The sequence below is a fragment of the Camelus bactrianus genome, chromosome 1 (assembly GCF_048773025.1).
Source record: "Camelus bactrianus isolate YW-2024 breed Bactrian camel chromosome 1, ASM4877302v1, whole genome shotgun sequence".
Taxonomy (NCBI): domain Eukaryota; kingdom Metazoa; phylum Chordata; class Mammalia; order Artiodactyla; family Camelidae; genus Camelus; species Camelus bactrianus.
In genome coordinates this window covers 1,330,053-1,353,672 of record NC_133539.1, presented here as the reverse complement: position 1 = coordinate 1,353,672, position 23,620 = coordinate 1,330,053, and the positions used below count along the sequence as shown (strand labels likewise).

The 23,620-nt window shown below is 59.7% G+C and overlaps 1 protein-coding gene across 2 annotated transcripts in view; it reads left to right on the top strand.

The window, feature by feature from the left end:
- The first annotated feature begins 427 nt into the window (after positions 1-427).
- Positions 428-23,620, top strand: part of SLX9 (SLX9 ribosome biogenesis factor) — a 29,062-nt gene continuing 5,869 nt past the window's right edge. The window contains exons 1-4 of one of the 2 annotated variants that reach the window (XM_074341402.1): positions 439-668; positions 4,929-5,037; positions 16,586-16,654; positions 22,892-23,042. In XM_074341402.1, the coding sequence (XP_074197503.1) occupies positions 531-668; positions 4,929-5,037; positions 16,586-16,654; positions 22,892-23,042 (467 nt within the window). In that variant the 5' untranslated portion in view covers positions 439-530. Of the gene's footprint in view, positions 669-4,928; positions 5,038-16,585; positions 16,655-22,891; positions 23,043-23,620 lie in introns of both variants that reach the window. The other variant, XM_074341474.1, reaches the window with a different exon arrangement.

Sequence of the window (23,620 nt, the reverse complement as noted above, 5' to 3'; positions counted from 1 at the left end):
TTCTCATGCAAATATTTTCTTTCAGCCCGTGGCTTGTCTTTTCATTCTCTTGTCATTGTCTTTTGTAGAGCAGAAAACTTCAATTTGGTGGTGCCTACGATGTCACATCTTAAAAGTCACTACCAAACCCTCATACAGTGCAGGCCTCCAGCCCTCAGTCCTCTGATTCGTTTCCTCCCCCAGGGCATTTCTGACAGGCACAAGCAAACACATTCATGTATTTCAACATGCTTGGTCCTCTCCAGCGCTGTATTTATCATTCCCCGGATCTCAAAGAGGTTGCATTGATTCCAGCGGTTAGCCACACCTGCCCCAGGAGGTGGGGCGAGGCCAGGAGAACGGCCCCGCCCCTGCGGCCACGCCCCCCTCGCCTCCCTTGCGCCTGCGCGGCCGGCGCGGACAGGCGCGCGGCTCCTCGCCGTGGTGGCTCCTGTTTCCGCCGGGCCGCGGGAGCGTAGGACCAGCTTCCGGCAGGCTGCGCCGCGTGTGCCCCCCCGGTTTCCGGTCCGCTGTGGGTCTCAGCTGCGAACATGGGCAAAGTGAGGAGCTTGCGGGCCCGGGTGCACCAGGCTGCCGTGAGGCTCACGAGGGAGGCCGCGCCCGGCCCCGCGCCCCCGGCCCGGGAGGCGGCCCCTCCGCAGGCTTCGGCTGGCGGGGTCGGAGGGAAGGTAAACGGGACACCGCGGGCGGTGGGACTGGGGCGGGGGTGCGGGCCGGGGTGGGGGCTCCGCGCCGTGCGGCCTCGGGGGTCCCGGGCCCGCTCGGGCCCCGCGTGCTCTGTGGGCGCCCCCGCGCCCACCCCCGGGTCCCCGCGACCCCGGGACCGCCCTCGGGCCTTCTCGGTCCGCGAGGTGTCCCGGCCTCCGTGGACCCCGAGCGAGGCTCGGCTCGCGTGCGCGGCGGCCCAGGAGGGGCTGGCTTGCTCCGCGTCTGGAGCTGTGCGAGGGAGAGCCAGAAACCTCTCGCCACCGCGTGTAGAAACGCTGCGCGAATGTGGTAAAAATTCCTTTATCTCGTAGCTGAGCTCCCAGGAAAGGAAAGGGGATTCCCAAGATTAACGAAAAAGTGAAGCAAACTAGGAAGGGGGAGGGTATAGCTCAGTGGTAGTGTGCATACCTAGCATGCACAAGGTGCTGGGTTCAATCCCCGGTACCTCCAAGGAAAAAAAAAGTAGATAACTAAACTTAATTACGCCCCCCCCCAAGTCGAAGTAAACTAGGAGACCCAGTACCCTGTAGCAGTCAGCACCCATCCCAGCCCCGGTCTCCCCCCCTCCCCCCAGCTCTAAGGGACCACTAATCTTTCTGCCTCTGTTCTGTGCGTTTCATCTGGATGGAGTCATACAGGTTGTGGCCTTTGCCTTTGCGTTTGGTTCCTAGTCTTAGCCTAGGGTTTTGAACGTTCATCCAGGTTGTATGATGTACCTTTTATGTGGAATAATGTTCCACGATGAGGTTAGAGCGCGTTTTGTTTATGCAGGTGCTGACTCTAGAGCTGCCTGGAAGCATTTACTGGTGTCCAACCGGGGTGCTAGCACGCTGGCAGCAGACAAGACCTTGTCGGTTTGTGGGGACCACGGCTTTGGGTCAGTAATGCTAAAGAGAACAGCCGTGTGCGTTAATCCCTTGCTGTGTGGCGGGCACTTTACATCTTTATAACTTCCCAACCATCATTTTGCAGGGTGAAAAATAAGAGTTTAAATCAATTACTCAGGTTGCTCAGCTGCTGCTGGGGTAGCTGATGTTTGAATCCAGGGTCTGGCACCAGCCTTCGTAAAATCTTTTTTGAGATACAATTCATGTCATAAAATCTACTCACTAAAGTGCACGATTCAATGGTTTTTTGTTTTGTTTCGTTTTGTTGTAGTGTGTTTACAGATTTATGCAGTCATCGCTATAAACTGGAACATTTTCATCATCCCGGAAGGAACCCCCATACTCATCCTCAGTCATTTTGGCATCCGTGAATCTGCTTTCTGTCTCTGTCTGTTTGCCCCTTGTGGGCAATTCGCATAAGTGGAGTAAGCTCAGTACGTCTTTCGTTCTTTCACTGAGTTTCCGAGGTTCATCCTTGGAACGTTATTTTTGTAGTTTTCGTTTCTCTGTTGTCCTTACTCTTTTTATGGCTGAAAAGTGCTCCATTGTATGGGTAAACCGGACCACATCACATCTTGTTTATCCATTCGTAAGTTGATGGATAGTTAGGCTGTCTCTGACTCTTGGCTGCCACAATAATACTGCTGTGTGTGAATCTACTGTTAATGCGTGGAGCAGAATTGCTGGGATGTATGGCGCTCTGTACTTAACTTTTGAGGAGTTGCCAAATTATTTTCTGCAGTGGCCACATCATTTTACATTTCCACTGGCAATGTGAGGGCTGCATTTTCTCCACATCTTTGCCAACACTTGTTGTTGTCTGTCTTTTTGATTGTAGTCATCCTAGTGGATGTGAGGTGGCAGTTCACTGTTTTAATCTGCATTTCCCTAAAGGGCTAATGAACAATGTTGAATATTATTTTCACAGGCTTGTTGGCTATTTGTGTATCTTCTTTGGAGAAATGTCTATTCAAGTCCTTTGCCCCTTTTCTTTTCTTTTCTTATTGTAATTTTTAAACTTTTTTTTTTTTTTTTGGCAGGGGGAGGGAGGTAATTAGGTTTATTTATTTATTTACATTTTGGAGGAGGTACTGGGGATTGAACCCAGGACCTTGTGCATGCCAGGCATGTGCTCTATTGCAAATATTTTTTCAAATTCTGTGGGTTGTCTTTTTACTTTCTTGATATTGTCCTTGGAAATACAAAGTTTTTAATGTTGATGAGATCTAATTTTGTTTTCTCTTGTTGCTTGTGCTTTTGGTGGTTTGAAAAGTCAGGGTTTAGTTGAAATGCTTAAGGAAGTTTGAGCTGATTTTGGTCATGGAGAGAAGCTGTCAGTGGACGCCCGTTAGTGGTTGATGTAGGCGTTGTGATACACACCAGTGTCTACATCTGAATTCCAGTGACAGACTCTTCACTGGTCTTTAACTCCTTTCCCTCTCATCTCCTCCTTGTGCTATTGTTGTTATGCAAGTTGCCTCTAAATATGTTACAAACTAACCTTAAGTTGTCATAATTATTTTTTCATAACTTGTTGCATGTTTACCTGTTCCAGACCTCTTGTTTTGTTTTTTTTTTGTGAATTTGAATTACTACCTGGTATCATTTGCTTTCAGCCTAAAAGAACTTCATTGGTATTTCTTAAAAGGCAGGTCTGTAGAAGCAGATTCTCTCAGCTTTGGTTTATCTGGTACTGTCTTTATTGCTGGATGTAAGATTCTCGGTTGACATCAGTCTTCTCACACGCTGTCTACGTAGTCCCATTGCCCTCTGGCCTCCGCTGTCTCTGACGAGAAGTCGGCTGTTAATCTTCACGGGGCTCCCTGTGTGCGATGCGTCGTCTTTGCTGCTTTCATGATTTTCTCTTTGCTTTTACACATTTTGACTGTGATGTGTCTTGATGTAGATCCCTTTGTGTTTATTCTGTTTCGAGTTTGTTTATCCTGCTAGACGTTCATTGAGTTTGCATGTGTAGGTTAGTGTTTTCCATCACATTTGATAGGTGTTCGGCCATAACGTCCTTGGATGTGTTTCCTGCCTCTTTCTGTCCCTCCTCCTCCGGGTACTCGTGCGGTCTGTTGGCTAGTGTGCTGCGTGGTGCCCTCAGGCTTGGTTTGTTCCTCTGCCAGGCATTCTGTAAGGCGGTCCCCCTCTGTCCAAGGCTCTGTGCTTTCCCCTTGTCTTCCGGGGGTGCAGTTTCTATTCACCTTTCTTCAGATGCACTGGTTCTTTCCTCTGCCAGCTCAGACCTACTTTTGAGTCTCTCTAGTGACATTTTTCATTGTGATTACTGCACTTTTTACTCCAGAACTTTATTTCACTTTTAAGTAACTCTGTCCTGTTGCAGATGTTCTGTCTAATGAGACGCTGTCCTCGTCCTTTCCTGTTGTTGTTCAGGCACTGTCTCCTGGGGCCGCGTTTACAGTGGCTGCTGTGGAACTGCTGCCAAGTCCAGTATGTCCCCCTGCCCGAAGCAGCTCCTGGCGCCCAGCTCTTGTTTTCTGTTTCTTGGCGAGGGTCCTACTTTGTTGTTGAAAGACCTTCAGACACTGTAGCATCAGCACCTTTTCTGTTAAGTGGCGAATGTCCAGGTGACAGTGGAGGTGGCTGTGCACTCACAGATCTGTGTGACCACGTCCACGTGGCCCCTTATCTCCCGTGGCTCCTCCTTGCCGGGGCCTTGGCTCAGGTGGCCTGCTCTGCCCCTCCCTGGCTGCCACCCTGGCTCCTGCCTGGCTCGCGCTCTGCTTCTCTGTCAGATCTCTGGTGTCTTGTTCACTGACTGCCTCTCCCCATCCTGAGGGCTCCGCTCCAGCCGGGGCTTCTCCATTAGGCACTCGGGGCTGCAGGCCAGGCTGGCTCCTGCTCGGCCGCACCCCAGCCCTGTCTCTGTCCGTGACTCCCCTTCTGGGGCCCCTGTCCTGGAGCTTGGACCTGAATGAGCCAGCTGGGCCTCAGGCAGGTTTTGGGTGATCACGGTGTGGCGGGCAGGGGGACGTGGAGGGTTCTGAAATCTTGGCGTGGGGGTGAGTGCGGGTAGGAAACAGGCCTGGAGAGAGATTGCTGAGATGGAACACGGGTTGTGCAGTGGGAGGAGGAGAAAGAAGACGTAGGGCAGGAGGGAGAGCTGGTCCCTCCCACAAGAGCTCCTGATATTGAGGCTGGCTTAGGATCATTCCTGATCCTGATCTGGGCTCAGGTCGAACCCTCAGCGGGGCCCGCGTGGTGAGCAGCCTGAGGGCGCTGCGGTCTGAGCTCCTCTCCGGGTCCCGCCCTCACTGGGGGGTCTCTGAAGCCACGGAGCGAGCCTCAGTTTCTCTCTGTCCTCCCCAGGAGTGGGCTTTCCCGAGCGCCAGTGTCTTCGCTGGGACCACGATAGACCCCGGTGCCCTGGTGCAGAAGCTGGACGAGGACGTGAGGAGCAGGGCCTCCACCAGGAGAGGTGAGCGGCATGCGGCCCGGACGGGTGTGGGGCTGGCGCCAGCCCACCGCCGCATCCTCCCGGGCATGGCAGGGCCGATGCCAGGTTAGCCTGGACACTTGGAAGGGAGTTTTCCAACAGTGGGAGATTCTGAAGGTGCTCTGGACAGAAAGGCGGTGTCAGGAAACCCCCTGTGCCCACCGCCGCCTTCAGCATGCACAGCACTGGCTTGTTATCATCATTATCTTGATACTGGGTTATTTTGAAGCATTTTCCTCAGGAATTCTTTAGTATGCCTCTCTGGGGGCTCATAGAAAAAAGTCAGAAACATGCCTGTGAGGCCGTTTTCACACCCGAACGCGTCAGTGGTGACTCTGCATTTCAGATGCACGAAGTGGAAGAAGCCCACAGCTCCACGATTGCCTCGTGGCGCTTCCTTGTCACGGTCAGGTGTGAACACAGGCCGTGCTGCCCGGCAGCCCCGCCCCCTTTTCCTTCCCATCGCGGGGCTCCTTTTTCTGGCTGCACTTCCCTCACGTTGGACTTTCCGGTTGCACCCTCTTTTGTCTTCATGCCGCTCTGACACAGTGATGCTCTGAGGGCTTCCTGCCTGGGCTGGTCCTGGAGGTGGGGGGCGGCCCCCCACTCCCTACGCAGACACACCACCACCTAAATGCCGCGGATGCGAGTGGCTGGAAGTAACAGTGTCGCAGCCCTGCGGGCAGCTCTCCGGCCCTCTAGGGCAGAGCTGTTTTAAGCAGCTTTCAGGTGTTTAGTATAATTTCCACCTGCAGTTTGGAAACAACCGTTAGAGTTTTAAGTTACTACTTATTCTTTTTCCACTGGGGGGATTATCCACGTCTCCTTGACATTCTTTGTGCATTGAAACTGCAGAGGGGAACCTTTTTCCTCCACCTTCCTGGGTTCTTGGCTAGGACCCTGTAAATTAGACTAACCGAAGACAGATGAACAAGAGAAAAACAGTTTAGTAACTAACACACGCAGGTCCCGTCCGTGGGGGAAACCTCAGCGAGGAGCCACTCGAGGCGAGGTTGGGACTGGGGCCTCTGCAGCGTCTCAGCGAGGAGCAGCGATGCTGAGGCTCCGGGGGCACCCTTGGGAGTGGGTGCCTGGGGGCAGGCTGGTGTGCGCAGGTCCGCCTGGCACCGACCCTGGGGTCCTCACGGCCACGTGGTGTCCTCAGACGGGGGGATTCGTGACAGTCCTCGTCTCAGGACTTTCTGTTTTTGGTCGGATAAGGGAAGCTCTGGGAAGGCTTCTTTCTGCCCCTGCTGATTCTGTTTGCCTCCAGCTCACCGTAACCCCAGCCCCCCGAGTGGCGTGTCTTGGGGGACTGTGTCCGGCCCTCACAGACCCTCCTGCTGACCATTTCTTGGAATGGATTCTGCAGAGCAGGGCTCCAGCTGCGTCCTGCCCGTGTGCTGTCCGAATGACGCCGCGGGGACTTGCCGCTTCGGGCAGGGCGTTGGGTCTTTGGAGACCGACGTGTTCAAACGGTTGTCAGCGTGTTCACTGGTTCTCTTACAGTTTGTCTGTGTACCGGGCTGTCTTGATGACTTTTCCTAAACTTGAATGAGGGCTTTACGTGCTGTAGCACGAGGCTCTTCACTGTTTTGTGCAGAAGCTCTTCCGGGCTGCTGCGAGTTGCCGTTGTCCCCCCAGAAAGCTGGCAAGGGCTGTCCTCTGGCAACTGGCAACCCCGGTGGGTCGCCCAGCGGCCGCTCTCCCCTCTGTCCCGCCTGCCCTGGGGGTTGTGGGCTCGAGTTTGCCTTCTGACCACGGGATGGGCTCTGCCTGTTTGGTCCAGGTGGGTGTGCGGTCCTGCCTGGTGAGCGCCCACCCAGGAAGGTGTCCGGTCTCCCCGCTCAGGCTGAGTGCCCATGGTGGCAGAGGCAGTGGGGGAGAGGAACGTCTCAGCCTGCGGATCCTCTCCCCTTCTCGTTTGCCTCTCACGGTCGTCCTGTACACGGATTCTCACTTACCTGAAAGGGTGGGGCCTGCAGGGGACAAGCCCCCAGCCCTGCGCCTGCCTCTGACCTGCCTGTAGTGGGGCCTCCGTGAGGGGCGGCTCAGGCGAGGACCTGGGGCAGAGGGCGGGAGAAGATGTCTGTGCTGTGGCCCGCACCCCCGAGCATTCTGGAGGGCTTGAGGGGACGGAGCATTAGCTTGGAGATGCGGGACCTGTGTTGGAGCCCCAGTGCCGTGCCTTGTTGGCTGCTGGATTTTGGAGCATCTTTTTATCTATGTTCATCAGGTGAGCATGGCATCTGTCGGGCAGATGTACAGTGTGGGCCTGCCTGGGACGTGTCCAGGGCTCCTTCAGCCGTGCCCCATGCCAGTGAAGCGCCGACACAGCTTGTCCTCTGTCCAGAGGAGGATGCGGTGCAGCAGAGGAGAGGTGGCCGAGCTCAGAGCTGCGAGGCCTTGCCTGGGAATGGAGTGACAGCTGGGCCTCCCTCTGGCATCTCTGAGATGTTTTCTGGGGGCATCGTCAGAGCTCCCCGGTGCAGATAGGGGCCAAAGCTTTGCCCTTGGCTTGGGCTGGCCCGAGGTCAGCACTGGGGACCCATCCCAGATCTGCTGAACCTGTTTCCACACACCCTCTAGGGGTCTCCAGCGCTGCCAAGTTCAGGACATTGACCCTGAGCCTGGTGGGTCCTGCCTTGCAGCTACAGGAGCACGGAAGCCCCCCATCTCCTCTCGGAGCCCAGGGTCTCCTTGTCCTGAGCTTCGAGGCACTGTCATCCAGATCCCCGATCCGTCTTCGCAACCTAACCTACTGTCTCCTGATCTGGTCCCCGGGGTGGCGGTGCCTTGGCGCGAGCCTGTGGGTCTGGGCGCTCTCATTGGGGGGCGTCTCAGTGCGCAGCAGGAAGAACTCCAGCCCTACGCCTCTGCACTGAGGCTGAGGGGTGTGAGAGAATCCTAGGCCTCCACCGATGGCATCGGCTGCCCGGGGGGCGTGGCCAGAATGTGCTTAAAACTTCGGGTGGTGTGAGCCTGAGAACCACAGGGGTGGGAGGGGGAACAGGGAGAGAAAGAAGCAAGGTGTTTGTTTTCTTTTGTGAATGGTCGGTGGGTGAGGCCACGCAGGGGAAGGAGCAGCTGAGAAGTTTGTTGCACTCACAGGTCCTACGGGCCGGAGCAGGGCCGCAGGACCAAGGGGGAGGAATTGGGGAGACCAGGAGGCAGCAAACGGGGATTGCCCGCCCCGGAACGGGGTCTCCCCCAGCCAGAAAGTTTTTTTTAGGATGTGAAAATGTCGTATTATACAGAGAATTAAAGAATATTTACAGGAGAAGAGGGCCTGGACTGTGAGGTGCAGAGGTCAGAGAGCCCGGGGTGCTGGAGGAAACAGGCGGGCAGCCTGGGGCAGCGCTGCTGGGGGTGCGGGGTTCAGGGTGTGGGGCATGTGCTTGCTGGCACGGGAGCCTCCCAGGCTGGTGGCTTGGGTGTGGCCTCAGCTGCTCATCTGTAAAAGGGGGTGACAACAGGACTTGCCCCCTGAGTGCTGCCTGTTTGGGGTTCAGGTGAGGCAGTAAGCGTGGAATGTTGGGACCAGTGCCCAGCTTCAGTAAGTGCCCAGTTGGCGCTGTGGGAGGGACTGGCCGTGTGTCCTGTTGAGCGAGGACCCTCTCTGCAGGCCGAGGTGCCCAGACGCCCCTGGGGCCCAGTGCAGATGTCTGTCACCCTCCCCACGCCTCCTTCTCCAGCAGCTCCTGTGTTTGTGGCATTCGTCAGCCTCGCCTCCCTATTGGCCAGCACCCTGGACCCCTTGGGGACAACGGGCCTGGTGGCTCCCCTGGGTTTGAGCAGGGGCCGGCAGCCTGGGGTAGGTGAGGTCATGGGGAAAGTGGCGTCCGGTGACTCAGCCGCTGCTCAGGGAGCTGCCGGGCTGTGAAGGCACGGGCTCCTGTCTGCCTGGATTAGCACATGCCCTTCCTGCGTCCTTGCTGTCCCCGCGTCTCTGGCCGCAGTGCCATCCCGCACCGCCAGTGTGGTCTGCGGGGGCGGGTTGTGGACGCCTTGCCCCCCTCCATGGGGGAAGGATGTCTGCTGCTCCCCTCCCCTGTGTGGACGTGCTCATGCCGTCGCCCGCGGCCCGGGCTCCCGTGGGCCCTGTTTGGCCCGTGGGGGTCTTGCTCGCGGCGTCTCTCCTGCACTTCCGCGCAGAGCCTCTGGGAGCCCTGCTGGCTCAGCAGCCAGGCCTGCTCCCAGGTTTCCTTCTGATGCCCCGCTGGGGCTCTGAGCTACGGGGAACCACTGGCTTCCCCTCAGCCCCTCGGACAGCCCCCACCCACCAGCAGCAGAATGTGGCTGTGTCCTGAGGGTCAGGGCCCGTGGGACTGTGGGCCTGCACAGGAAGCGGCTTCCCAGCTCCTCTGCGTCTGCTCTCGGGGCAGGGACTCGGGCGAGTGGCAGGTCTGGAGCAGGCACTCTGGCCTCTGCGTTCGTCCCCTCCTGCACGGGGTGCCACCTTGCAAATCACGTTTCCAGTTCTACATTCCTTTGTCCTGAAAAGTTGTAGGAGACAAGCCCCTCTCTGCTCAGACAAGCACCTGGGGTGTCGGCCAGGACTCTGTACCCTGAGCCGGGGAGTTCCGACCCCCAGACTCAGGTGAGACGTAAGCAGGTGGGGTGGGCCTGGAGGACAGGAGGGGGAAGTGGTGGCGGCAGCGTGTCTCCAGGGGAATGTGATGGTGGTGAGTGGACAAGACACCTCGAGGCTGCAGTGGAGGGACTTTGCCTTGGGGACGCCATGTCCGTCTCCTGGGGACGGTGCGGCTGAGACGGTCTCCCCTCCCCGGACCAGGCGGCCAGAGCTTCCCCGCCCCATGCTGGCCGCCCGCCACGGGCCCCGCAAAGCTCCTGCTCCAGAGCCGCTGCTCAGCAGAGGGCAGCGGAGCCGCGTCTGCTCGGAGCCGGAGCCGGAGCCGGGCCTGCTTCCCGACAGGAGGCGGAGCTGGGCGCTTTCCAGAGGCTATCTTTAGGGACTTTTAATTTTAAAAATTTATTTACTTACTTACTTACTTACGTGTCTTTTTTTAAACTTTGCTTTGAATGGAGGTGCTGGGGAGTGAAGCCAGCGCCTCGTGCAGGCTGAGTGCACCCTCCCCCGCTGCGCTGTTCCGCCAGCACCCCCCCCCCGCCCCGTTGTCTTTAGCGACTGTGGCTGAGGCTCCCTGGTCAGAGCTGCCCGCCTGTCCTGCAGCTGTGAAGTCAGGGCTGTGACGCTTCCACCTAGAGCGTTTTCTGTACTTACCTCCACCCGCCCCGAGTGTAAGATAGGAACCGGGGAGGGTGGATCCCGAGACAGGACCGCTGCTCCGCTGGAGGCGCACTTTGGCCAAGGGGCTGTTTTGCTTCTCCTTGGCCTCCCTGCCCTCTTAGGACGCCGGAGGGGAGTCCTGGAAGTCCTGGGTGGGCCGGCGGAGGCCCTCCCGCTCTGTGCCGTGGTGTGCGCTGCCTGCCCGTTGGAGGTGGCCGCTGGCCTGGGTTGGCAGCTGTGAGCGCCCTGCACGTCGCCTGAGCGCTGTTCTCCTTGCCGAGGGGGGAGACCCTCAGGGAAGGTGCCCACTGCCTCCAGGGGCGTCCTGGCTAGCAGGACCTGCGCTCTGTGTGCTGGACCGGAGGACTGGGGGGCCTGGGCCTCTGCTCCGGGCCTGCTGGCAGCTGGGGGCTGCTGAGCTGAAGTGCTGGTGGCCGAGGCCACCCCATCACACGGTGGGCGGGCGGGAAGGCTCTTCTCACCCGAGTTTGCGTCGAGCCGGTTCTCTGGCAGAGGAAGTGGGGAAGGGCCGGGTCAGGGAGGCCGCTGAGGCCCCTGCTGCCCGAGTTTGAGAGGAAAGGGCTGGACTCTGCGTGGGAGGTGATGGGGCCTGCGTCCTCTCCCCCTGTTGTCCGGACTTCGGGGTGTTTCCGGCACGTTCTTCCCGGCTCTGGACGGGCTGTTGGTGGGAGGGGAGCAGGAGGGTTTGGCTGCAGCAGGGTGGTGTGAGGACGTGTGTGCTCTGCGCTGAGGGGTGATGTGTGCTGGGGCCTGGGTGCCACGGAGCCAGGCTCACAGCAGACCTGAGCATGCCCTGCACCCCAGTTCTCACCCTGGAGGAATTTGCTGTTTGGTCACAGGGCCCAATGGGAAGGGCGGGGGAGGGCCTGGGAGTGGAGCAGAAGAATTACCGTGAACGATTTGGGTAACGGACCGCTCCAAGGGGCGTCGGGAAGTGGGCATCCCCACGGCGACGGGTCTCAAGACAGCTGAGCCGGAGTCACTGGTGCTTGGACAGGGCCTTGGGCAGCGCCACCAGGGCGGCTCTCAGCGGCACAGCGTCCGCCCCCTGCCCAGGAGCCTCCGGGTAGCTGGGCCCTGTGGCCTCTTTCCCAGGAGCAGCGTGGGCCCGAGGGGCCTTGGCTCCATCATTGTCCTTTCTGTTCCCGGGGTGAGGTCACATCCTGCCCGCCCCTTCCTTGCTGGGGGCCCGAGGCTTTCTGTCAGGGACCCCGTCAGTGCATCCTTGCAGAGCTCTGAGTGCAGAGGCGGCCCAAGCGGGTGACCCCTTCCCCTGTCCGGGAATGTGTGGTGGTGACCCGCTCACGGCAGCGAGGCGGGCTACGTGTTCATGGGGTTGAGAATTTGAAAGTCTTAAAAATGGCTTAAAGGCAGTGCCAGCGGAACGAGGCGCCCTGGGGAGCAGGAACGCTCACCAGTCTGGCCCCTCCTGCGTGCTGTGCTGCCCTCATATCTTGGGTGCTCTGATGGGACGTAGTCGTGTTTAGTTGCGTGTGAAGACACTGTGTCCAGGTGCCACCCCAGGCAGAGGAGAGTCCCAACGCGGTGGCAGCGGTGAAGACCTTGGCCCCCGAAGGCTGGCATCTCGCTGCAGTGGGACATCCCTGTGCTCAGGGGACAGGAGGCCCCAGAGGCAGCGGCAAGTGTTCTGTGGTGGGAGGTGGCCCTGGCATTGCTCTGGGGTCTCAGGGGCAGTAGGAGGGGCTAGGCTGTGACAGGGCCCCTTTGCTCCTTCCTGTCTGTGCTCCTGGAGCTGAGCTGGTGCAGGGGTGGAAGCCAAGTCCGCGACCCTGAGTGGGCGCGGGGCCCCTCCCCGCAGGGTGCACCTAGCAGAGAACTGAGAAGTCAGGGACTAGCCTCCTGCTAAAGTGACCTTCTGTAAGAGACACTTCCTGATTGGAAAGGCAGGAAGTGCATGTGGTAGAAAAGCCAGAGAATCGATGTTACAAGTAAAGGCCAGCCCTGCGTCCCCACGTGGACTGCGTCTGGGCCCCACTCCTGCTCGCAGAACGTGCTGCTCGCTGACCTGGGTGGAGTTGGCGCTGCCCGCCCGGGAAGTGGCCGCGCACTCCTCGGTGGGCTTGCCTCACCGCCCTTTGTCCAGAAGGGCCCCTCGCCGGGCAGCTCGGTGACGCTGTGGCCCGGCCCAGGGAATGTCCACCTGGGAACAGCCCTGGTTGTCTCCTGCGAGGCTCACGCAGTGCCTCTGTCCGGGGCTCCACACACTGACCGGGAGGCCCTCCTGGCCACCGGAAGGACGTGGTGCCCCTGGAGCGCCTGCGCGGCAGCAGTTTCTGGAATTGTTTTCTCATGTCAGCGGAGCTGGGCCTGGACGCCGCAGGTTCTCTGGTGCTCCTTCTCCATCACCAGATAGGGTGGCCCGAGAGCCTTCCCCATCTGCTCCTCTCCTGCAGTTCCAGAACCTTCCTCCAAGGGGGGGACACTGTCTTTACAGCACTGTCCACTAGCATTGGTCTTTGGGCTGCCCAGGGCTGAGCCGCAGGGCTTGTGCTGGGCCTGGAGAGAAGTGACAGGCAAGCTTCAGGGGTGTGCAGACTGGACCGGCCTTGACATGGTGCCTCTGCCCTCTTGGTGCTGGCCAGTGTCCCTCTGAGTGTCCCCCATCCTGCCCGGATGGCCTGTCCTCATGGCCACGGTGCCAGGGCCTAGGGTGGGTCCCCTTTCACAGGTGCTGACTTAAACACCTGGGGGACCCACACGAGGCTGCTGTCCTGAGGGTGGACGCTGGACTGTCTGGGATTGGATTTCAGTACCAGAGTCGGGAGGATGAAGCTGGGGCATTGAGCGTTCTGTACAGCGAGCATCCCTCTGCCCTGCACGTGTCTGATAATTTCCACTAAAGCCCCTGCGGAGCCGGGCCCCTCCCTTTGGCTAAATTTGCATGTCTCTTTTCTGCAGCCCTGGAGATGTCCAGAGATGGATGGAGCGCTGTCCTGGGCAGCCGTCCTGCTGTCACTCAGGACCAGATGCTCCCGATGCCACTAGGGTGCCCAGATGCTGCCTTCTTCTTGGGGCTGGTTCCCCTGGCCCATGGGCCCCCACCCCTGCCAACCCTCTCCCACTGTCTCGTTTAAGGCTGTAGCTTCAGTGCAGAGCGAGGGCTTTGCCAGGCCCTTGAGGGTTTGGGCTTTTAGAACCCTCTGGATCTGCTGGGGGCGCCCAGTGGGGATGCTGAGGTGAGCAGACCGGTTCCTGCCTGTTCCCGCCTGTGCCCCAGGGGCAGTGTCTGTTTGCCACCTGGGCAGAGACGTCCCGAGTTCTTGGGGCCCGCGGGGCCTGCTGCCAGCATCCCAGGCGGCCTCTGTGGGGCTGCAGCTCTGCAAGTCCTTTGCGGCCTCAGGGTGGGTGTGCTTCCGGGGGCCATGGGGACGGGCTGCGGGGACGTCCCCACCCATGTGTGCACCTGCTCCTCGTCGGATGTGGTGGGTTCACGATTCCATCAGTCTCAACAGGTTGTAGACTTCTTTTGAAATTATTTAAAATTTGTAGAAAATTGCAGGATTAGGGGAGAGAAAACCTCTTCCTGAACGTCTGAGAGTGAGCGCTGACACCTCTTGTCTCCCGGAGGTTCGTGGTGAGGCCGCCTCCCGCCGCTGGCGCCCGTGCTCAGACCCACACCCGGACACGGGCCCTCACCCCACCCAGCCCCAGAGTGGTGCCCTCATCGCTCCAGGGTTGGTTTGGCCCCACACTGGGCCCCATGGACATCTCACACTTGCACCCCCGTGGTCTCTGACAGCTGCAGGGGCGCACACGCCCCCCTCCCTGCGCAGGCTGGGTCCCCTGGTGCAGCGCCCCCTCTCCTGTTCGCCCCGGGCCCCCACACAGGTCAGAGCAGCCGCTGACTCGGCCGAGGGTGACTGGCAGTTGCTGCGCTGCCCCTTTCTGCTGTGGGAGGTTGGGGTGGCGGCGGGGAGACTAGGTCAGCTCCAGGCACATCTGGAAGTTTGAACAGGAGGCCCCAGCGTGCGGAGGTGGCTCTTGGAACCAGGATTAGATCCCCGTGGGAGTCACAGGTCCTGGGTTTACGCGAGTCCCGGGGTGGAAGGCGCAGTGGGACAGGAGCCCTGCTCCTCGGACAGCCGTGTTCTGCTCGGTCTTCATTAGACATCCTGGGTCTGTTGCAATAGCCCAGAGGACCTGCGTGAAGACATGGATCTTGCGCAAGTGTGTACAGGTGGAACGTGTCCTGGGCTTAAGCCGCATTGTCTGAGAAGACCAGTTAAGGCCCAGCCAGTGGGGCGGCCTGGGCCCCGCCCTGTTTTCAGAGCAGACTGTTGGCAGAGACGCTCTCAGCCTCGTCTGGCGTCTCCTGCCCAGCGCCCTCCCACCTGCGCCCTGCGGGCCACAGCCCTGACGGGGAGCCGCCAGCCCCGCAATGTCTGCTCCCTGAAGCATGCTCCCTGCCTGCCCTGGGCCCGGCTGTGTGCACAGAGCCCGAAGACCTTGGCATGTTTCTCTGAAGGCAGCTCTCTTCCCCCGGTTGGAAGAATTTCGAAGGGGCAGCCGCAGTCCCAGGATTTGTGTCATAAGTTCACAGAGCAGGCTGGAGGTCCCCCTTCTCTCCGCCCACCTGTGTCCTCAAGAGGAAGTGGAGGCTCCAAGAGGCCCAGTGAGAGGACCCTCCTGCGGGTCTCTGGGTGCCCCCGAAGCCACGTCTTGCCTTAGCACCAAGGGACGGGGAGGGCAGCTTCCCTGCTGGCTGCTCCAGCCTGCCTCCTCGGTGCCACCTGATGCTCCAGTTGTCGCCTCCGAGCCTCCCGGGACTCCCCCACGGCTTCTGCCGACACTGGCCGACCGTCATCGTCCAGCTGGGAGTCAGCGTGGACAGGCGTGGGGCTGGCCCAAGTGACGGCAGCTCACGCCAGGTCACGGGCGCCGTGCTGCGGCTCGGCTGGCCTCCCACCTGGAGTGGGCCTGCTTCCACCCGCTCTGCCTGCTGCGGACGAGGTGGCAGCCCTAGGCAGGCCAGAGGAACTCCGCCTGAGTGCACACCTTGTGTGTGGTTTATTTCGGGGGGAGCCTCCAAAGCCCAAGTGTCCAGTGGCCCCCGGGGGGTAGGGCGCAGCGTGGAGCCGCTCTGCCGTGGGCCCAGCTCTCAGGCTCTGTTCTCATCTGGCTTGCGGCAGTTCCCTGCAGCCTGGGGCAGGTTACAGCCCCCACCGCCCTGCCCAGCCTCAGTCTCCTTGTCTGCAAAAAGGGGCTAGTCCATAGGGTCGCTGATGGACACGTGCCCTGTGCTCCTGGGCCGGCCGATTTCTTCAGGTCGCCCATGGGTGTTACAGGTGTTGCCCCTTCCTTCCTGGTGACAGTGACCCGATGCTGGCTCTGCAGGTCCTTGTTGGGGGTGGGCAGGCGAGGTTCACACGTGGCCTGCTTGTGCAGGAGGCTAGGCTCCTGCCTGGCTGGTGGCAGGAAGCTCAGCTCCGCCTCGTTGGTGAGAAGGTGGTGTGGTGGTCAGCTCGAGTGGCGGTGACAGCCTCAGGCTGGACACCCGACGTCCCACGTCAGGAGGATTGATTTCTCCCGAGGCCCCTCTCCTGGGCATGTAGGTGGCCGTCTCCTCCCTGTGTCCCACATGGTCGTCGCTCTGTGTGTGTCTGTGTCCTGATCACCTCTTCTCATAGGGACCCGGTCAGACTGGATCAGGGCCCACCCTAGTGACCTCACTTTAACCTGATTACCTCGTTAAAGGTCCTCTCTCCAGATGCTGCCCATTCTGGGGTGCTGGGATGAGGGCTTCGACACACCAGCATGGGGGCACGGTTTATCCCGTCACAGCGGGGACGGCAGATGTGCTGCTGGGGTGAGGAAGGCTCAGGAGAAGGGGGGCGGCAGGACTGGGCTGCATGAGGGCAGCACCAGGGAGGACAGGCCAGCGAGATGGGAGGTTGGCGAGCAGGGCAGGTGGGGGCGGGGGTCCCAGGGCGGCCTGAGTTCCCGGCAGAGGTGTTCAGGGAACAAAGGTGAAGGTATGCGTTGTGCTTCTTGCCCTGTTGTGGGCGAGTGAGACCTGCACACGTCCCCCACACTGGCAGATGAGGGGGGCAGACGGCTCCCAGAGGGGCAGGGATGGTGCCGGGGAGTCCACGGGGCATGGTGGGCCCTGCCCGGTCACTGCCCACTCCTGCCACCTGGCCTGGGTCACCCTGGGGTTGGGTGGGGGTGTGTTGGAGGGGCTGGGCTCCACGGGCTGGGGGACCGCACGCCCGCTCACCCCGTGCTCTCTGCCCTCAGGTGTGGAGACCAAGGCTGTTCTGCCCAAGAAGGAGAAGCTGAAGCTGAGGCGCGAGCGGTGGCTGCACAGTAAGCTCAGCCTGTCCCTGTCCCCGTCCCCGCCCCCGCCCCTGCTTTGTCCCGGCACGGACCCCCGGACCCCCGCGAGGCCCACCCCTGCTGATGCGCGGTCGGGCCAGGCCGTGGAGGGTCCGGGCCGCACGCGGGTCTGCACAGCCTTGGCGGGCTCCCCTCCCAGGGCGGCGGGCTCAGGCAGCATCGTTCTGGGTTTGGCCCCGCGATGAGATGTGTAGTCACGACGGGGACGTGTGCCAGTCGGTGTCATCTGACACAGCCCTTCCAGGGTCACTTCTCCGTTCCCCATGTCCCTCCAGTATGATCTGCGTTATTTTTTCCTTGAAGGTTTTAAAGCGTATGTTTTTCATTTTTTAAAGAGATTTGTCAGTTTCTTCCACGATGATTGGTTTCATGTTTCCTGTCACTTGGGGGTGTTTCTCAAGGAAATGGTCCATCCATCCATTTACTTTGTCGTGGTCCCTTGTGTGGAGCTGTGCAAAGTGTTCTTGTAAAGTGAGTTTGGGAAATTGGATAGACTGCGACCACTGGGGCCCTGAACGGTGTGGGGCCACGGTTCTTTTATGACACATTTTCTTCCGTGGTAGTCGGTCTTTCTCTTTAGCTGCTTGAGACAATCTTGGTCATTCGTTTTCCTGTTTAAAAAGAAGTCATCTGATCTGATCAGACCCCAGCCTTGATCAGCCGAGAACGGTTGGTTTGTCATTAAGTGTCCTGCTTGTCGGTCTTTGTGCCGCTTCTCTCGTCTCTGATCAGTCCCGTCACCTTCATCCCGAGAAGCCTTGTGCTTCGTTGTCAGCTCTACCTGTGTGTTTTCTAAATGATCAGTTCCTGTTTTCTTAGTGCCTTGTTCTTGGTTTCTTTAGGTTTGCTTCAATGCCTTAGTCAGTTGTTTTGTATGTTTTGTTTAGGAAAGAAAGGCTGTGCATTAGCCTCTGAACATAGCTTTAGCTGCATCTCCCAAGTTGCCTTGACTTAGCATTTATTATGGAAAATTTTGTACAGAAAAGTAGGGGGAATTCCACAGCAAACACCTCACTTCTTTATCACATATCTGTGCACCCGTCCAGCCCCATCTGTCTGTCCAGCCACCAGCCCGAGTTTCATCTGTGCATTCTGAAGTAAATTACAGGCTTCGCTGCACTTTCTGCCAAATAGTTCTGCTGGAGTTCAGTGTTTGTTTGTGGATCTTTTAAAATTTTTATTTTGAGGTAAAATTTACATACAGTGAAATGCAAATCCTGTGTGCTACTCAGTGATGTGTGACAAATGCCGAGACCTGCACAGCCAGAATCCCTCCAGGATGCAGAATGTCACCCCCCAGGACCCCTTCCCTGGCTCGCTTCCCCGGGATGACCACTGCCTGGTCTTCTAGGTCAGAGTTTGGTTGTCACTGTCCTGGATGTCGCGTCGGGGGAGTCACATGGGACGTGCTCTCTGTGTCTGGGTTCTCCTGCTCGGCACGGCCTTGGGCTCCTCTGTGTCTTACGTAGCCGCGTTCCGTGCCCGTCTGTTGCTGAGGAGCGTTTCTTTGTACGGGCACACCGTTTGGCACCACTTTCCTGCGGATGGACACCTGGTCTTTTTTCTCTTTTTAGCTGCTGTGAGCAAGACTGCTATGAACATTCTTTACAAGTCTGTTTGTGGACATATGTTTTCGTTTCTCGGGGGTAAATACTTGGGAATGGAGCGCTGGGTCATAGGGCAGGTGTGTGTTTAGCTTTACAAGCACCTGCCAGATGCTTCTCCACATGGTGTACGTTCACAGCCCCGCATCGTGGGAGAGGTGCCGGGCCGTGCCGGGCCGCAGAGCGTGAGCTGCCGGCTCGTCTGGCTCGGGCTCCCTCACCGTGAACCGGTGTTTTCCATGCTGCTGCCCGTCTGGGCGTCCTCGGGGGCCGAGGGTCTGTTTCACAAGGTTATGGCTGGGCTGCTTACTCTTAAGCTCCAGGGTTCCTCTGTCCTGGAGACGAACCTGTCAGGTGTGTGTTTTGCAAATAATTTTCTCTCAGACTGTGACTCCCCCTTTATTTTCTGAACAACTGTGTTCAGGATCAGAAGTTTAATTTTGAAGGGTCTTGTTTGTTTTTTCCCATATACGTCTCACACGTCCCGTGTAAGAAAAGCGCCCAGCCCCGAGTCAGAAAGGCGCGGTCCTGCTCCTCTGAGCGCCGTGGTCTGGGCCTTTGTGTTCAGATTGCTGGTCCGTCTTGAATCGCCGTTTGTCTGTGGTGACAAGCACAGTCAGGGTTCTTCCCCCCTTCGATGTGGGTGTTCAGCTGTCCCAGCACCATTTGTTATAAAAAGACTTTTCCTTCCTCATCCAGTTGTCCTGGTGTCTTTGCGAACAATCAGATGGCCTTCCAGGAGCGGTTCTGCTTGTTGGGCCGTCTCGGTACCAGGCTGTCTGATTGCTGCGTCTGTGAAGCTCGTCTTGGGATCAGATGAGGGAAGTCCTGCATCGCCCTGGGCAGTCCGGGCCCGTATTGTTCCCGTGTGAATCTTCACGGGCCTGTCGGTTTCTTAAAAGCCCCCCCCCCCGAACCGAGGGGGCCGTGAGCGGGCCTCCTCTGGCCTGCAGGTCAGTCGGGGGGCTGCCGTTCTAGCGCTGCTGGCGCATCATCCGGGGACGTGGCGTCCCCTCCGTTTGTGTGGATCTTCCTCAGGCTCTGTCAGCGCGCTTGTGGGGTTTTCGGAGTGAAGCTCTTAGATTTGTTTCGTGTGGACAAGCTTGTTGCAGTGTTTGTGCTTTTCAGAGCTTTTGTGCATGGAATTCTCAAAAGCTTATTTTCCAGTTTTCTACTAGTAGAGAAAAGTATGTTTTATTGCCATTAATTTTGTGTCCTCTGACCTTGCTGCAATCACGCATCAGCCCTGTAGCTCCCTTAGAGCTCTGTGCGTCATAATCCTGCCGCTTACAACACAGGCTCACGTCTCGCTTTCCAAACCGTGTTTCATGTCGTCCTCTCACCCTGCGGCCATGGCTCGAGCCTCTGCAGCATTGAGAGAAGAAATGAGAATGGCTTGCAGTCTGCAGGGGCAGGGGCTGGCCGTGGCCAGTGTCCTGTGCACCCGCCTTGTTCAGGGTCAGCAGCCCCGGCCGCGGGGGTGCAAAGGCTGCTGGCCCTCGGGCGCGCTCCGTTTCAGGCCCTGTTTATAAGGAACGTCCTTCAGTTTTTACAGTGGAGCAAGGGGGCATGACCGGGATGGACGGGCCTTCAGGGAGCTGGCACAGCCCTCCTGGGCACCACATGGAAACGCGAGTTTCAGCCCAAAAAGACTCCCCGCATCAGCGTCCACAGGCAGCGAAGTTGTTTTCGGAGGCCCAGTTTGCACAGGAGTGCTTTCGTGGCCACACCTCGGGCTGGTTTTGAATGAAAACTCCTAGGATGAAGGCATGTCGGCCTGACTGCCAGCTGCCAGCTTGTTGCTCTGCAGCGCAGGTTGCGGGGAGGGCCTTTTTGTGCCCGTCGGCTCAGGAGCAGGTGGGCCATCGCAGTCCACTCTTGGGGACGGAGGGGGGCTCACCTGGAGAGAGGTCACCTTCACGGTCTAGGTGCAGAGCTGCGACAGGCCAGCGACGGGGGGAGGGGCCCGATAGCTACCGGCCTGGAGGACACAGCTGCCTCTGGCCAGAAAGGGCAGGGCGGGCTCTGTGGGCTCGGCCGGAAGAGGGGGCGTGGGCAGGCGGGGCCCGGGTCAGGGGACGCGGCCAGGCTGCCCTCTCCGGCTAAGAGCTGCCGGTGCAGAGCCCTGGGCACGGAGCTGGCACCCCTTTCAGTTGGCTGCTCTCACCGCGGTGGGCGCCGCCTTCCAGGCCGGGGCGAAGGGGCACCCGAGTCTGAGGACAGGTGCGCTTTGATGGCACGTGAGCAGTACGTTACAGGCTTGCTCGAGGAGCACAGAGCAAGCTAGTGGCCCCAGTTATTGCCAGGCTCGGTGCCGGCCTTCTGCTCAGGAGCAGCCCCTGGCTGGTTGGGTGAGGCTGAGCTCCCAGCACCCTCTTCTCACTCCTGTGTACGCACGGCTCAGCCCCGTCTCTCCCTGCACCGTCGCTGCGTGTGTCGGAGGCGCACAGGGCGCCGTGTTTCTGGTAGGTTCCCTCTGTTCTTGGCTCTGTTGTGTTTTGTCCTGTGTGGATAGTGGGTTCCAGCAGGTTCTTTTGGCACTTCTTGTGGTCACTCTGGCTTTTCCCTTCAAAGTGGCCACCGCAGTGGTGCCGGCACGCATCTCTGTTGTGCTGTCCTCGCGTGCCTTGGATACACCCTTGGTGGGCGCCTGTCGTTCACCTAAAGCGCTCCGCCTTTCATGGGCCGACCCTTCTGTAGGCACTTCACCTGTCCTTCTGGGGGCCGGGCCTCTGCTTTGCTCTCCGTGGTCCCGTGCGGCTTTGGTGCTGGGTCTGTCAGCCGGGGAGGGAGCCACCCGGTTCCGTCCCCACCTGAGCCCTAGCCCTGGCCGTCTCGGCCCACCTGGGGGCCTGGGCTCTCTGGGAGAGGCGCCCGGCATGATGAGGTGCTGAGTGAGTTGTTTATCCTGGCAGGAGGGGAAGTGCTGATTGTCACCTTGTAAACCCTAACAGCCTGGCCTGAGGGGGGGCTTGGGGCCCAGCGCGTGAGGCCCCGAGGGGCAGGCAGTCTTTGTCCCCAGAGCTCGGCTCTTTGGGGCAAGGCAAACGGCCCTCGCTGCACAGGCCCCTGGGCTCTCCCAGTCTGGGCTGGCTGGGCAGGGTGTCCCTGTCTTGGCTGGTCTGAGTGGGCCTTTCAGAAGGTGGGGGCAGCGCTGTCCAGGACTGCGAGCTGGAGAGGAGCTGCTCTGGCCGGCCTTCCCGAAGCCTGCTGGGCCCCCCAGGTGGTTTCAGTTTCCACACGTGATTATTACTACTGTTTTGCACATGCCTGTTAGGGTCACCACGCACCCTTTTCACGTACACATCCTGGGCTCCGGGGGGCGGTGCTGAGCACACACACGTTCTTTGTTAATCGGTGGGCTCTCCTGAGTCTGTCCTCACTCAGGGGTCCCAGTTCAGGTCCCCGTCCTCCGGGCCTGCCCTGTGCCTGGTGTCATCTCTTCCTCCTGGGTGCCTACCATCCCCTGCTGTCCCTGCCTGAGGGGCCGCCGGGCGGCCCCGACGCCAGAAGTTCAGGCGGTGGACTCGGCCCCTTGGGAGGGGGAGGGGAGGCGGAGGGGAGGGCCCGCCGCGCTGCTCTGGCGGCATCTCCCGGCCTCTGCCGGCCTCTGCCGGCCGTTTGTCAGGAAGGTGCTTGTAGTTCCCTTTCTGGGCGTGACTCAGAGTCTGCAGCCCAGCTATCTGTAGCCCAGTAAGCCTCGCACAGGCTCTGGTCTGACTGGCCAGGCCAGGCCCGCCGCAGCCGCGTCTGCAGGTCTCTTCGTAGCAGGGCTGTTTTTTTCTTTTTTAAATGAAGGGGATCTAATGCAGGTCAATTAACTAATCAACTGCCACAGTCAGGTGGTCTCCCTGGGGCAAGATCTGCACACAGACCTGTGAGCTGGTGTTTTCCACGAGCCACAAGGTGGAAACAATGTGTTGACTACCTGTTTTTTGAGCAATTTTGAAGTAAATGTATTTAAAATGAAGGCCAAATCCCGGGTCACTGTCCCCTTCTCCACGGAGGGGCCGCAGTTCCTCCCTGCCCTGCCCTCCCCACCGCACACTGGAGCCCTGGGCCCGCCCCCCCCTCCTGCGGGCTGTCCCGGTGCCCCGTCCCCACGGGCCCGCCCCCCTGTGCACAGATGTCTCGAGACCCAGTGGCACGCCTTCCCTCTCCTTTTGGGCTCGGACACTCTCCGTCTCGGTGTTCGGGACCCTCCCGCCTTGCGGACTGCTCCCGTGGGAACCACTTTCTCCCTCCTGGTGTGTCCCCAGGAGGCACTGGGAGCAGAGAGGAAGGTGCCAACTGCTCTGACTGTGTGGCCCCCGAGCCCCCACTCCCGAGTCCAGGCCGCACGCTATCGTCCCTTTTCTGGAAAAGATCCTCAGTGCCTGTCACCCAGTCTCCTTGTCAACCCTGTGATTAGACAGTGTGCCTCTGTGATTAGGGGGAGAAAATAGCTCAGAGCCACCACCCCCAGGTTTCCAGGGCCGAGCTCGGGCTCTGGTGGGCTGGGGGTCAGGACCCTTACCGCTGGTATCCCACCTGCCAGTGAAGGTGGTGGGGGGTGCTTGTCCTCTGGTCATCATCTCTTGCTGACCCCTTGTCCCCTCCGCAGAAATCGAAGCCATCAAGCTGGCGGAGCAGAAGCGCAAGGCGGAACGGAGGCGGCAGGCCACAGTGGTGGTGGGGGACCTGCAGCCCCTGAGGGACGCCCTCCCTGAGCTGCTGGAGCTGGAGGCCGGCGGCCGGCGTCTCCCTGCCAGACGGTGAGTGTCACGTCCAGCTGCCTGGTGGGTGCTGATGCGCGGAGGCCCGTCTCAACTCAGATACCCTTGCCCCGGGTCCAGCCACGGGGCAGGGGCTGGGGTCTCAGGCCGGAGCTGCTCAGCAGGGTGCTGTGCCCGGCTGTCCCTGCCCGCCCCCCACCCCTGGCGCGTGGCCTGCCTCCGCTGCCTCCCTCCTGGAGCCAGACTTCCTCCCGGGCCTGTCCTGCCTCCCGTGGATCTGGGAGCTCCAGGAGAGCCGCCCCCTGCTGCTCCCAGGCTGCCGTTTCCTGGGCAGGACAAGGCCGCCGGCCTCGGGGGGAGGCACCGGTACAGGTGTGACCGCAGCCGCGGCTCTAGAGCAAATGGGGAGTTGAGGCCTTTCCGTCCCTCATCATTCCTGCATCGTCTCTAACTTTGCCTTTTTGAAATAATTCTTTCTCCAGCTGAATTCCCCTCTGATGAGAAGGGGTCTGGGCCCCCGGCCCCCTTTCACGGCTGTAGGTGGGGTGGTGGGTGCCATGCTCAGGGCCGCTTGCTGCAGAGCCAGGGGCTGGGCCCCAGGCCGGGGGCTGCCGGGA